We start from the raw sequence: 14,222 nt of genomic DNA on the forward strand, positions 1-14,222 counted from the left end.
AATTTTTAACGAGGGTAAATTTATCACAAATGTACCGGTTTGAAATTTTTTGGAATGAATTTTTCGTGATATTAATCCTAAATGAAATAATCCTTTTATCGTCCTCTTTTGGGCACCGATGTGACTTCATCGCGCACGAATACAGCACCAGCTTCCTTACGAAGGCACGCCCAGTGCATTCCCACGTGGCTGATCCCGGTAAAAAGTCCTGACCCCAACTTACCCAGAAAGATCTTGCCCCATACGGCGTGCGCGACGTCGTCGTTTTTGAGCTCTTGCGAATTTTTTTTTTCTTTCCTTTTTTTCCTGCAAAATTTAATTTTCCGTGGTGGTGGGATCCCAAATCCCATAAAAAAAAACGTATATTTTTTTAAGGAAATAAGGCACAAAAACCCAAAATTATGCCAATTGCGATACATTTATTATATATATTTTATATTTTTACATAAAAAACTCTAAGCTACACCCGCTGTGATACGTTTATACTAAACTTTCTCTTGTGGCATAAAAAACCCAAAATTTTTATTCACGTGACATGTGATTTTTCATCTAAGATAACGTCGTTCCAGACGTCCATGTTGGCAAATTTTTAACGATTCTCATTAATAGAACTTTGACGAAATGTAAAAGTGTTACATATATGTACAAGTTTGAAATTTTTGATATCACAGGAAAAAATATTTAAAATAAATATGTCACAATAAATATAATTTATGATTTTTAATGATTTTTGCCCTTTAATTTAATCTGATCGCGAAATAGACATGTAGTCCTGCCGGTAAATGGATTGAAAGTGGGGATGCTGGTATCACAGGTGCGGGATTCAATTCGCATGTTCTGTAAGAGACAAAGTAAAAATCAGAAAACGAGAAGAGTTAGATATAAAATAGATAATATATATATATATATATATATATATATATATATATATTTTGCTGTGCATGTTCACAGCACCAGCTGTGTTTCCTTCCTAAGAAGGTACGAAACAACTTCCAGTACAGTCCCACGTGGCCGATCCTAGTAAAATGCTAGCTTCGACCTCCGCAAAAAAAAAAGAAAAAAGAAGAAGATCTCGTACGATATTCCAAATACGGCACGTGCGACGCGTCGTTTTTAGCCTTTTTCGCTCTTTTTTTTTTTTTTTGGCCCTGCGAAATTTGACTTCCCCGCGGTGGGGGATCCCAAATCTGAATCCAAGCCCCATTCAAAATGTCCTTTCCTAATCGTCTTTTTCTTTTCTTTTGACCAAAAAAGAATCATCTTTTTCTTTTGACCAAGAAAATAAATTATCTTTTTCTTTCTGCCAAAAAGGAATTATCGTTCTTTCTTTTGGGGTCAGTAAATTAAGAGTACTAAAACTTGTCATAAAAATATAATTGAGTCCCAAAACTTTCAAAAAGTGCAATTGAGTCCGAAAATTTTCAAAAAAGTGCAATCAAGTCATGAAACTTGTCAAATTGATCAAATCAGTACTATTTTTTGGTAATTTTAGAACTCAATTGTACTTTCTTAATTTCACACTTTGAAAATTTTATGACTTAATTATACTTTCATGACAAGTTTTAGAATTTTCAGTATATTTATCTCTTTTCATTTTTCTTTTTTCACGGAATAGTCAATGCCTTTTTAATTGTCAAACGAACCATGCGCTCTCTCCCTCTCCTTATTTGGTGGCTCGCCACCACCTACCCACCTTGTGTGGACCGACCTCTAAAATTAAATTCCTCGAAAATAAAATTACCGAAGGATAAAATATAATTTATTTATCGGGGAAAAAAATCGGATTAGATTCCGGATTAAATACGAGCTCCCTCGTGCCTCCGCTTCGGCTTCTCTTTCGTATCGAAAGGCGAAGGGCGACGGCGAAGGCGAAGGACTTCTGCCGCAGAAGAGGAACCGCTTCGTCCTCGGGAGTTCCGCGAGTCTCCGCCGCCGCCGCCGCCGCCGCCGCCGTCGTCGTGGGTGGGGCGATTGGTGGGCGATCTCCGATGGCGGCCTCGAAGCTCGCGATCTCCATGGCCGCCCCTCTCGTCTGCTGCCTCCTCCTCGCCGCCCTGATCTGGGCTCCCTCGATTAGGGCGGATTCTGCCGCCGCGGCCGTGGCCGAGGTGGCGGACGCGATCGGCGGCTCCGATTCGTCCGCCTTGAAGGCCGAGGTCGAGCAGCTCAAATCCAAGATCAGCGTCCTCGGTGAGTCGTTCGTCGCCCTCCCGACGATGCCTTCGATGCGGGTTTGCGAAATCGTGGGCTTAGCGGTGGCTCGATGTGGTTCTGTTTTTTTCCTGCTTTTTCTGTGGTTAGATCGGGATTTTCTCTCGTTTTGTTACTTGATAAGTGCGGATGAGGGTCGCTGTGGTTGTCGTCGAATGTCGCTCTCGCTCGTCCGGTTGGATTCGTGTAAATGCGGCTCGGCGCGCGCGCGAGAGTTGTGTCGGTGAAGTTCGTGTTTCGGGTCGCCGGATGTTGCGTTGGTTGTGCGGGCGGTGTCGCTTTTGGCTTGTTGAATTTTAGAGTGAAAGGAAACGGATTGGCATCCGTACAATGTGCTATGCGTTTGCGGAGTTTAGGCGGATTCGATTTGGATCGAAGTGCTTCGTAATGATTCTTCTGTTATGACTACTGACCCGCCATTTTTTGTGAACTTGATGGCCAGGATAGATGGTTGAAGTTCCTTATGACGTGGAAAAGTTTAGCTTTTTCGAATCTGCTTTTTGTGCATGATGTTGTCTTACAATGACTGCTACGTAATTTGCTTATTGTCTAACACCTCATACATTTGTTTATCGATGTGAAGATTCCTTTCTTAATGAGAAAACTAGAGAGCTGCAGACCAAGGACAAGATCTTAGCAGAGAAGGAGAAAATCATAAAAGAGAAATTGGACAAAGTTGCATCATTACAGAGTGAGGTATCGTCTCTGCAGGTATTTCTCACGTGTTCTTCTGTTGATTCAATGTTGCTTTTGTTTAACTCTTAGAATTTGCTCTGACGATATTGGTTTTCTGCTTCGTAGAAAAAGGGGAAACTGGATGCTGCAGCTGAGATAGGGAAGGCTCAAGCTCGGACCACTGAATTGGAGAAACAGGTTGGAAATGGACCAAAGTTATGGAAACTCTAGAAGCTCTGGTGTTTTGTGAAATAATGCCGGAATGCTTACTTATCTAGGTGGACAAGCTTAAAACAGATATAGAATCGCAGCTAAAGGAAAAGGAAGTTTTGGAGTCTCGCTCGAGTAAAGCTGAGAAGAGGATGAATGATCTAAATACAAAACTGGAAAATGTAAGCTTCCAGTGATGGGATTCCCAACAAAGTCTCATGCTATTGTGATTCTCTTCTTTTAATCTATTTCGGTTGTTTCTTGTTGCATTGTACATTTCCTTTGTTCTAAATTGATGCATGTCTCTGGTTTGTTAGAGCAACATGTATGTTAGATAAATCTTTTGATAGTATAGTGGTCTGGAATGAAGCCTACATTCTTTAATTAACTTCACTACCGTAATGAATAGAACCGTCTATGGATGCCTCATGGAAATTTCCTGACAGATGATGTCATGGGGTTTTTGTCATCTGTGTTTGCTGGACATGAAATATCACAGTAAACCCACCCTTGTAGCTAGTCCCATTGGAAGGAGTGACATTTTTTCCCCTGCCAGTGGTTGCCTTAATATAGTGTCCCGATGAATTTACAACTTCATTATCATATCAAGAACCGTGTTTAGGATTATCTGGTTTTTCTAATGCAGCTTTCCTGGATGTGATGCTGAAGTGCTGATTCATGCGCAGCACTTTTGTAAAACTTCTAAAGAAACGAGTGAAACACCCATGCAATGCACGGGTTGAAACAGTCCTATATAAAGATATTACCATATATGGATTTAATTTTAGTTACTTTGGCTCTATTAAATTTGTTTTGTGCGAGTAACATCAAAGTTATCTTTTCATATAACATGTCAATTTCTATAATAATTTATAACATATACCTCTTAGGTATACTACATGATTGTTGGACTATAAATTCATCTCTTATATTGAAGAAAAGACTAGAAATGTGCATTGCAAGCGTGCATTTAACCTTATGTAAGGTTTTTAGTTGGTACTTATACTTCTACGCTTTTTAAAGTGGAGATGGTTTAGCAAAGTATGATACTGTTACTTTATTCTGTTTATTTTAGAGTTGTGGATACAGTTTATCCATATGGCGTAGGCATTGTGCATAACCTCCTCTAGGGTGGTTATTGAAACCACTGTCTTGCCAAACTTACTTGCTTTGATGCTTTTCCAATTGCATATATTAGATAATAGGCTCAGAGAAAAACTGGCGGAAAATTCACCTTCCAAAGGTGATTTGCCGTTTTAGCTATTTTGAATTATATGGTTTTCTTAATCAGCATGCATTTTTAGAAGGCGGAAAAAATGTGTGCAAGAAATATGGTTATAATTCATTGTAGAATATATGAACATTAGACAGTTGTTTATATAAGAATAGCTAATGATTAACAAAAAGAAGTAAACATGTGATACTGCTTGTGGTCATAGTGTGTCAGGCAATCACTTGCTGCATTTCCCACTTTAAAATATGAAAGCATGTCAATTCTGTATTGAACATTGTGACATAAGCTGTGTACCATTTTCTTTTTTTTCCTTTTTATGGGGCTCTCCAAAAGTGATGCATTTATAGATGTAACACAGTTGATTTTCCTCTAAACATTGCCCTGGAAGATGGATTTAGTCAAACTGCAATCCATGTGCATGAGATGAGTCTTTGGTGCCTGAATCAATGCTGCTTGGCTGCTTTAAACTGATCTGCACTAAGATTCATATCATGTTTCTGTGGGCACTTGACTCAAGACAGTATCTTGAAGTGTTTGTTTTGATCTTAGGTGTTATACAAACTATACGGTTGCTTTCATCCATGAATTGGAAAGATATATTCGAGCATACTTTTGTGCATATCTAGATATAGAATGAGATGTATGTTGCTCTGCAATGCTGGCTCTTCAAAAGTCAAGCTTCATGCTGTTCGGTAGGTGTGTGCTAACATCAATTTATAAAATTCCTTGCCAGCTCCAAAAGATCAATGATGAGCAGAAGTCAAAGATACGTAAAACTGAACGAGCTCTTAAAGTGGCTGAGGTATGTATATCTGCATGCCCTGTTTTATGTAATTGAAACTCTGGGATGACCCTCCTGTGATATCCTTTTTTGCTAATCAGGAGGAACTAATGAAGGCAAAGACTGAAGCTGCTTCAAAGCATAAGGAGCTGACAGAGGTACAAGACCTGAACTGTTATTAAATCTTAAAACAGTCTATTCTGTTTTCAGAAATAGAAGGCAGCGTTTCTGTTGTTTGACAGACCCCTTTTTAGATCATCTTTTCAGAATTGATCTTGAGAACAAGATTGGTTTAAAAAAATCTTCATAACTAAGTAGCACAATGGTGGTTTTCCTTGCTTAACCGAAAATTTTTGTCATTGGATAATATTTTTATAACGCACTAGGAAAAGATAATATTGAAATTGATTTACTCTGAAAAAAATTCCCTATCACGACCTTTCACTGCTGTTCACATTATATGATGTGCTCAAGAGCATATGTAGTAGATGGTGCTTGGTTATTCTTGGAATCATGATTCAAGAAACATCTTGTGCTAAATTACGCAGGCAAATAATTGTATGATATGATCAATGCTTTTCTTCTTCATGTTAATCTTTCCATCTTCTCTAGAAGCTCACACACTCAATTTATGCTCAGGTTCATGGTGCATGGCTCCCACATTGGTTGGCTACACATCTTTCTCAATTTCAGGTAGTTCTAGTCTTGTGCTATCTTTGTTCATAAAGGCTGTTATTGAGATGTGATGATCATTCACTTGCAGTCCTTCATTGAGTTGCACTGGAATGAACATGGAAAACCTGCGATGAATACTATTATTGAGAAGGTACCATTTACTATTGCCAAGTCACGAGTATGGTAAATGGAAAGGGTCATCGATGGTTTCACAGTACTCTTTCAAGCAGACACTCTGATTTTATTGTGCCTTCTGCTGCTTTAACTGTGTTACTTTATAAACTGTGCTAGACCTTGGAGAAGAAATCTCAAGCTGTAAAGTGGGCTGAACCTCACCTAGAGACGATGAAGAAGGTAAGCTATCTATTTTTTGGGAATGTTAATGCTGTGTCAATCTGGTCATGGATCTAGCTATGAGTGAAAGTTAAATGAGTATGGTGGATCATCTACTAATTGTACGTGCTAAATTTCATTCCTATAGTCTAAAATTATTGTTATTCCTTTTTTCTCTCAAGGAGTGGATTCCGGCATTAAAGGAGCACTGCTTGACAGTAAAAACATCTCTCGAGCCGCATGTGCATTCTCTGACTACAAAAACCCTTGAGGTTTATGAGTCATCTAAGACTGCTCTTACTCCACACTTGATTAAGGCTCAGGAAGTTGTCGATCCCTACTACCAGGTTGATAAGATATGAGATCCCTTGTCTCTTCATATGCTTTGAACATACATGTTAAGGCTATGGTCCTGTTCTGCAGGAAGTCAAGAAGTTCAGCAAGCCGCATATCGATAACATTGTTACTGTGACAAAACCTCATGTTGATAAACTAAGGTTGACCTTGAAGCCCTACACAAAGGAAGTAGTTCGTGTCTATGGGAAGTTCTTAAAGTCTGCGTCAATTTATCATCATCAGGTACTGGTGTATGTACTGATGTGCAGAAACGACATTCTATACTCCTGTATGGTCATGATCTCGAGTTGGTATTTTATACTTGGTTGAGATGTTTACCGTCAAACTCTTTTTACATTTTCGGCTATTCTTGATTGATTTGTCCAGTTGTGAGATATTATCTGCCTCTTTGATCCTGAATGTTGCCTCTCATTCCTCTAGATGAAGTCTCTTTGGATGAGTTGGTTTTGTCTTTCTTAGAACAGAAAGAGTTTTCAGCCTACCTCGACTTTGATTGTATTGATCAATTTTTTTTAATCTTCCGCATGAACAATGGCTCCTGGTTTTGTATGCTGTATAATATATGCTATACGCACATATAGTAACTAGTTCTAATTTCTCTTAAGGTACAAGGCCATATTAGAAAGACATTGAAAAAGCATGAGTTGACAAGACCTCTTGCAACTAAGGAGTTTGAGTGGTTTGCGGTATGTTCTCATAGAGTTGTTGCTCTCTTATCACCTTGTCTTTATTGTGATACTGACTTACCTTATTAACAATTTCCTTTACCAATTGTACTTAGGCATCTGCTCTGTTGGCTCTACCAATCATTATTCTCTCGAAGTTTCTCTCAGCTTTGTTTGGGTGAGCTTCATATCAGCTATTTATCTTCTACAAGTTTGCTAAATTGCTTTACTTGGCTGTCGTCTATTTGTAGTTGGAAGATGAACTGTTGTTTGGTTTTTTACACTTAGATTGAGCTTCCATTTGTATATTTGCTGCAGCATAAAAGCCAAGAAACCTGCACGAAATGCTCATAAGAATCATGCGCGTCGTAAGGCTAAACGCGGACATCCTGACAAGTAGAGTATGGAGAGGCATTTGGTTCTTTCTTCATCAGCAGTATGAGGTATAACTGACAAACTGCACAATTTCCAAATGTAGCACAAGTGGTTTTTTTGGTGAAATGTGGTCATAAATGCGGTTCTTTGTATGTTCACATGGTCATAGATGAATTTCTTGTCATATTGAAGAATCGGAGCTTTATGAAAGCATTTCATTGAAAGTTGCACGATATAAAATGTTTTTGCGGCTTTCTTCCAGGGTGAATGCTCACTCAGTTTGTTTTACAGATGTGGACTCCTGCATGTCGTGTGGCTCTCTCCGGTTGTGAAGTCATATTCTCATGAACGATCTTTCAGTTTTGAAGCATGCTGCTCATTGTTTACGTGAAAGTGAAAGCTTAGATTAGTTTCCACAGGAAAGGGTGTAGTTTTTAGGGCAATTCTGAACTTCATGTACTATATATGCACTTTTTGCGCTGTGTGTTTCATGTAGGGGGTGTAACTTATACATTTTTTCTTCTGGAGATGTTGCTTGGCAATTCTATTTAACATAAGCTAGCTTCTCTCTTCTGTTTACCCATTTCCTCTGATTTTTTTTCTGATGAGTTTGTTGAGAATGAGTGGGACAAGGGAGTTGCTGTCGTGGGTCTAAGATGAACCATAACAAATGCAGCTATTTTTAGTGAAAATCTTGCAATCGGAAGCGAGAATTGCTGGAACATTTGCTTAAATACAAAAGTAGTTCGAATGCCACAAATATGTTGTTGGTTTGGATTTGACAGCCATCGAGATTATGGAAGTAAAATGAAGCTGCGGACTTTTCAGTAAAATGGAGGGTGTGTTTGTTCTGATGTGAATGTGCTTTGATGATGAAGGATTGGGCACTTTTGTAGGCTTATGACTAAAATAACTAAAATTGTCATGCCCTTGAATTGAATCGGACGCGTGGCGATGCCCTATGCGTATATTTATACTTGCAAACGCATGCAAGGTAACTAAATTATGTCAGTCACATCATTCAATTGAAACTCAAACGTGAATTATCGAAGATTTCTCCAAGATGATTTCTAGCCTCCAAAATAAAAGAAATCAAAGAAGGTGCATCCAAAGTTTTGACTTCGAGCATAAATTATATCAACAAATATTCTCCTTAAATAATCATAAAGACATGGAAATTTAGAGAATTTTCAAGTACCGCCAAGATACAACCAAACATGAGATGATTGCACGTCACTATCCATCCCTAGCAGTTTTCACTAGATCTGAAAAAAACATGATATCGTACATGAATGGGCTCATCAGCTCAGAAGTGCTCCTCTATCTTCACGAGCGATCAGACATGCAATTTTTTTTTTTATCCATATAGAAACAAACCGTTCAGCAGAATTCCTTTAGCATGTTAACACAACTAGTATATACAAGATTTTGCCTAGTTTCTGGATCATGAAGAACAATCAACAATGTTGACTTTTGACCTGAGCTAAAATTCAATTGAATTGGTCCTTTACGAGGAACCTTGGCCGCATTGGGGTTCCCCATTGGAACCTCGGCTCGTCACACATCAATTCATCTTCTTCGCGTTTCTTTCTTTGCGCCCGTCAAGTTGGAATTGTTAGTGGCTCTTTTGCTGACTGCTTCTTGAGATGGACAAGAAGAGTCGAAAAAGTGGGGAAAGCTCGTGGGAAATTGTGTGACGTGCTTTGCTCACGTCTAAGCTTTATCTGATCTTTGAATTTTCGAATTGAGGATTATTATGACTGAGATTGTGAAACAATTTACTAATGTCGGGATATTCATCATTACAAAAAATGAATAGAACGAAATAAATAAAATTTTAGAGGGTTCATTACATGACCGCGTATATTACACATTACTATCAAGCTCGTACAAGATTGAATCATGTGACACGCTGATGTGGGAGGTACCCAGCTGCGAGCTAATATTGCCAGGTCAACTTATGGATTGGAGAGAGTTCGCTTTGCTGTCATCAGAACTCAAATTCTACAAAGTCTACCTAATTATGATAAATGCCACGTGGACTCTATATAAGATCTTCCCTAGTATTTTGTTTCAGAACTTGGGGGCCAATCAATTAGACCTAATTAAATCAATCTTTTGTCCTATGCAGGACATACGAAACTCTTTTTTTTGGTTTACTGTAAATCGAGAGCCGAGGTCCACAAGATGGCAAAGACTACTCCAAGCATGTGATTAATACTGCTCTCAATCATTTCATTATTACTAAACAAAGAGAAAACCCTCCAACTTCCAATAGATTCCGAGTTAGAACATAGACGTAGAACCGTCACACCAATTGTATTTGCTTCAAATAGTTGCCAAGCTAGGCTCGGTATTAAGAATCTTCGTATATACTCAGAATATGTGAGCTCACTGCATCTTGGAATTTATATAACATGGGCATGAACGTGACCTAATGACCAAGGTGGAGTAAGTCGAGATGCCCCGGATGCATACAATGCTTGCTTCTTCTTGACACACAAACACCAAAGAATAAGGGTGCGTATGGTAACGTTTCTATTTCTAGGAACAATTTCTTTTCAGAAATAGTTTTTTCTATTTCTATTTCCTGGAAGAGTTTCTGAGCAAAATAATGCGTTTGGTAACTGCACAAAATTTCTATTTCTAGAACAGATATGTGTTTGGCAACTGCACAAAATTTCTATTCCTGGAATAAAAAAAGAACATAAATTCGTTTGGTAACTGCACAAAATTTCTATTCCCAATTTTTTGCATTCAAATCTATATCTTTTATTTAACTATAAGTACAAGTTATAAGTAAAAAAAATCAATAAGCATGATTTATTCATTTGTCTAATCCTTTTTAGGGGTTTAAAACCCATTTTAATCCCTAAACTAAGGAATCTTCAAAAATACCACTTGGGCACCTCAAAAATTTAAATTTCACTCAAAGTGGCTGGTCACAGGTATTCTAAGCCATTATGTAAATTTTTTTATATTTTTTGGGGTAAAATTTATTAAAATTTTTTACTTTCCCTAAATCTGTTTCTTTTTATTTTTCCGAAAATTTTTTATGAAATTTTTTTAATTTTTTCAATTTCGGAATTTTGCAAATATTTAAGGGTTTTCTGAGTTTTTCTGATTTTTATGGATTTTCTGAGAATTTTTCTGATTTATATGAATTTTGGGAATTTTTTAATTTTCTAATTTTTTATGGGATTTTTCTGAAATTTTTCTAATTTTTATGAATTTTCGGAATTTTTTTAATTTATTCTAAGCCATTATGTGAATTTTTTATTTTTGTTTTTTTTGGGGAAAAGTTTATTAAAACTTTTTACTTTCCCGAAATTTGTCCCTTTTTATTTTCCAGAAAGCTTTTTATGAATTTTTATGAATTTTTTCAATTTCGGAATTTTGCAAATTTTTATGGGTTTTCTAAGTTTTTCTGATTTTTATGGATTTTCTGAGAATTTTTCTGATTTTTATGAATTTTTGGAATTTTTTAATTTTTTATAATTTAATTAATTTTTTATAATTTTTTTATTATTTCCGCCGAGAATGGACCGGACCGGTGCTTTGAGACGGTTTGCAGACGACGGAGGATGGAGGAGGAGCTGGGGTCACGACTTGAGGACCGGACCTTTCTATTTCTATTTCTAGGAACAAAGAAGTAGATTTTTTCTACTTCTTATTTCTGCTCCAAATCTATTTCTTGGCTACTTTTCTATTCGAGGAAATAGAAAAATAAAATGCGTTACCAAACGGAATTCTATTCTTTTTTTGTTCCAGGGAACAGAAGAACAGAAAAATAGAGAAACAGAAGCGTTACCAAACGCGCCCTAACGCGCGGAAGGCAACGACTAAGCGTGGAGAGGAACACTACTAGAAGTGGGAAAGGAAAGGCCCACTCGGAGCAATAAATGCAACGAATGGAATGCTCGTTCACATGATAATGCCTGGAAGGCAACGACTAAGAACTTTGCTAAGTCCAGATCAATTCACCGGTTTGAGTTTTCCAATTACATCAATTATATCAGTTCGAAAGCCTACATGAGTCCATTGTAATTCCTCCAATTGGAATAATGGGCTGGTTGCCACGACCAATACGGACCACATGTCGGGGGGTGAGGAGTTAGGACCACAAGGAGGCAACGACCGAGAAATTTTTCTTTAGTTCAATTAACAAGAACGCGCATGAGATAAGTCGAAATTGAGGGCTCTCTAGATTCCCGATATGAACATATGAAATATAGGGGTTACTAAATTTTTGGACATCAACTTTCCAATACACATTCTCACACAAGCTAACGTAGGCTCGTGGACAGGAAAGATGAAGGCCCGAACCAATTGGATTTTGTGTATGTTAGTTGGACGTACAGTAGATTCGGTTCCCTGTACCAATAAATATTTATTTTTCTTTTTTTGGGGCCATCCATCCGAATTTAGACTAGCTTCCTATCTGGTCTATGAAGTTAGTGGAGTATTTATATTTTAGACTAGCTTCCTCATTATAAAAAAAGAATGTTTTAAATAAGTTGACCTAAATTGTATCAAGTATCTTTGCATACCTTACGCGCAAAACAAAGCTCGAGCCAAAATCCAAATCTTAACTAGCCCAAACATGGAATTATTTTTTTCTTTTTTTTTTCTTTTTTACAAGATCAAAAACCTAGCTTCCTTGAGATTGATGGAACATCTTGCAAGTCCTGCAAACCCGATTAAATCCAGGCCTGAACATCTTCTAAGACAGGGTGGGCCGATTCCCGATTCCACAAACGGAGAATCAACCTGCCTGGTCTGGTTTCAGGTTCCAGAGTAGGAACTGACCCACCCTGGAACCAAATATATTGATGGTTTCGGATTTGGGCTCCCTCTCGATAATCTCCTCATGCGATGGTATTGGACTTTTGCTGAGCATCCCTACAACAAAAATGAAAAAAAAAAAACCAACTCGTGAAAGTTGGCTCATTGTTTCGTCCGGCCTGAAGTAGTTCAATCCGTCATGCCAATATTCAACTAGAAATTTGATGTGAGAGCATCCGATTCTATGGAACAATCTTTAAGTTCCAACCTGATTCCATCAATTAATTCAGCACAATCGATGTTCATTCAAGTAAAGGCAGATTCTGGTCACAACTTAGTTCGATGGGTGTAACATCCTCAATTTCCGTCCCCAGAAAATCGCCATGGAACTAGTGTATGGACCAATTCGAGGGTTGGTTATAGATCAGGCTAGTATGGTCAATCGTTTAAGGCACCTGAAACCTTGATTACCTTAGTTCTTTGCTAAGCCAAATTTAGTGAAATTTGTTGTTCAAAGAAGGAAGTGCCATTATAACTAAGCAAGAGGATGAGACTCGTTTCTAAACCTTCCAATCTTCCTACACCCTTGATTTTGCTAGAATTGAGTTTTATTAAATCCAATTTGGTGGTTTTCCCATTTGAACTCAATTCTTGATTTTGTTCTGGAAAACCCAGATTCGGATCCTCTGTACCTCTTCGTTTTATTATTTTTGTGGAAAACTTTGTGGACCAAATTTCTAGAAATTTTCTTCTTGAAAGTTGTTCCCAACATCTTGAAGTTTTGCATACTTTAATTTGGGAAATTTCGGACTTGATTTGGGTTGGATGATTACCTCATTTTCGGACCGTGTAAAACTGCTCAGAATGAATATTTCTGTGATGTTTACACTTTCTCGATTTTATACAAACTTTTATGGGCTAAATTTGAACAAACTTCCTTAACAAAAGTTGTTGAGAACTTCTTTTCCTATAACATATATAAATTTTGGAATTTTTGGAGATGATTTGAAATCTAGAAAGAGCTTATTCTGAGAAGCAAAGATTCTGTTCCAGCGAACTGTTTTTAATCTGTCTTTGAGCTACTAAAAGTTGTGTTTATAGAAAGATTCAGATTTCGTGCTCTTCATGTAAAATATTTTTTAAGACCTTGTTTATGACATACTCAAATTTGAGAATTTTTGGAATCCATTTACTATGTTTTTAAGTCCGGTTTCTTGAATAGTACAAAACTGCCTAGTTTTGTCAGATTTCAAAGATTCATTATTTTCTATATGAGAACATTGTAATTTCGGAGGTTATGCTCAAATGCCATGAATCGATTGTCCTTAAGTGCCATTGATGGACAAGAACAAACCCTACTCGTCCAAGCTTGGGGAGCAAGAAGCCGAATTGACCAAGTCAACATTGAACTATTAATCGAGGGTTAATCATTAGGAGAATCTTATCTTATGAGATCTTCATTAATTGAGTGATCTTGCATGTTCTAGATGGAGTCTCACGCCCAAGAGAGCTTGGAGGACAAGAATGAAGACCAAGACAAAAACAATTATTGGAGATACCATTATTAGAGGCTTATGTGTCATTTTGGAAATTAATGCATAGGCTTATGTTTCCTCTTGGAAATTAATGCATAGGTTTATGTGTCCCTAAGAATTAGGACTATCATTACTCTAAAGTGAGTAAGAGACAAGAAGGAGGATTCTAGATAGTCAAAGCTTGGAGAGCAAGTTGGAGAGTCAAAACTTGGTGAACAAGTTGAAGAAGGGCCTATAAATAGAGGCACCCCTCCTCCTTTCCTCACCACACATCACCTCATCTTCCTCTCTCACTTCTCATTCTCACGCCTCCCTCTCTCTCCCTCATCCTCATGCCGAGCACCTATCTCCCTCTTTCTCGCCTATTCACCACCGCTGACTGCCGT

At 37.7% G+C, this 14,222-nt stretch overlaps 1 protein-coding gene across 1 annotated transcript; it reads left to right on the forward strand.

Moving 5' to 3' along the window:
• Positions 1-1,827: 1,827 nt before the first annotated feature.
• On the forward strand, positions 1,828-8,095 carry LOC115694581 (uncharacterized). Its single transcript, XM_030621677.2, has 15 exons — positions 1,828-2,190; positions 2,795-2,922; positions 3,013-3,084; positions 3,165-3,278; positions 5,064-5,132; positions 5,213-5,269; positions 5,751-5,804; positions 5,875-5,937; positions 6,078-6,140; positions 6,302-6,466; positions 6,543-6,698; positions 7,082-7,162; positions 7,258-7,319; positions 7,460-7,584; positions 7,808-8,095. Exons 1-14 carry the CDS (start codon positions 1,989-1,991, stop codon positions 7,539-7,541), a joined length of 1,368 nt encoding a protein of 455 aa, XP_030477537.1. The 5' UTR covers positions 1,828-1,988; the 3' UTR covers positions 7,542-7,584; positions 7,808-8,095.
• The last annotated feature ends 6,127 nt before the right edge of the window (positions 8,096-14,222 follow it).

This window comes from Syzygium oleosum, unplaced genomic scaffold (genome assembly GCF_021117445.2).
Source record: "Syzygium oleosum isolate NSW1041296 unplaced genomic scaffold, Sole_v2.1 Sole_v2.16, whole genome shotgun sequence".
Lineage (NCBI taxonomy): Eukaryota > Viridiplantae > Streptophyta > Magnoliopsida > Myrtales > Myrtaceae > Syzygium > Syzygium oleosum.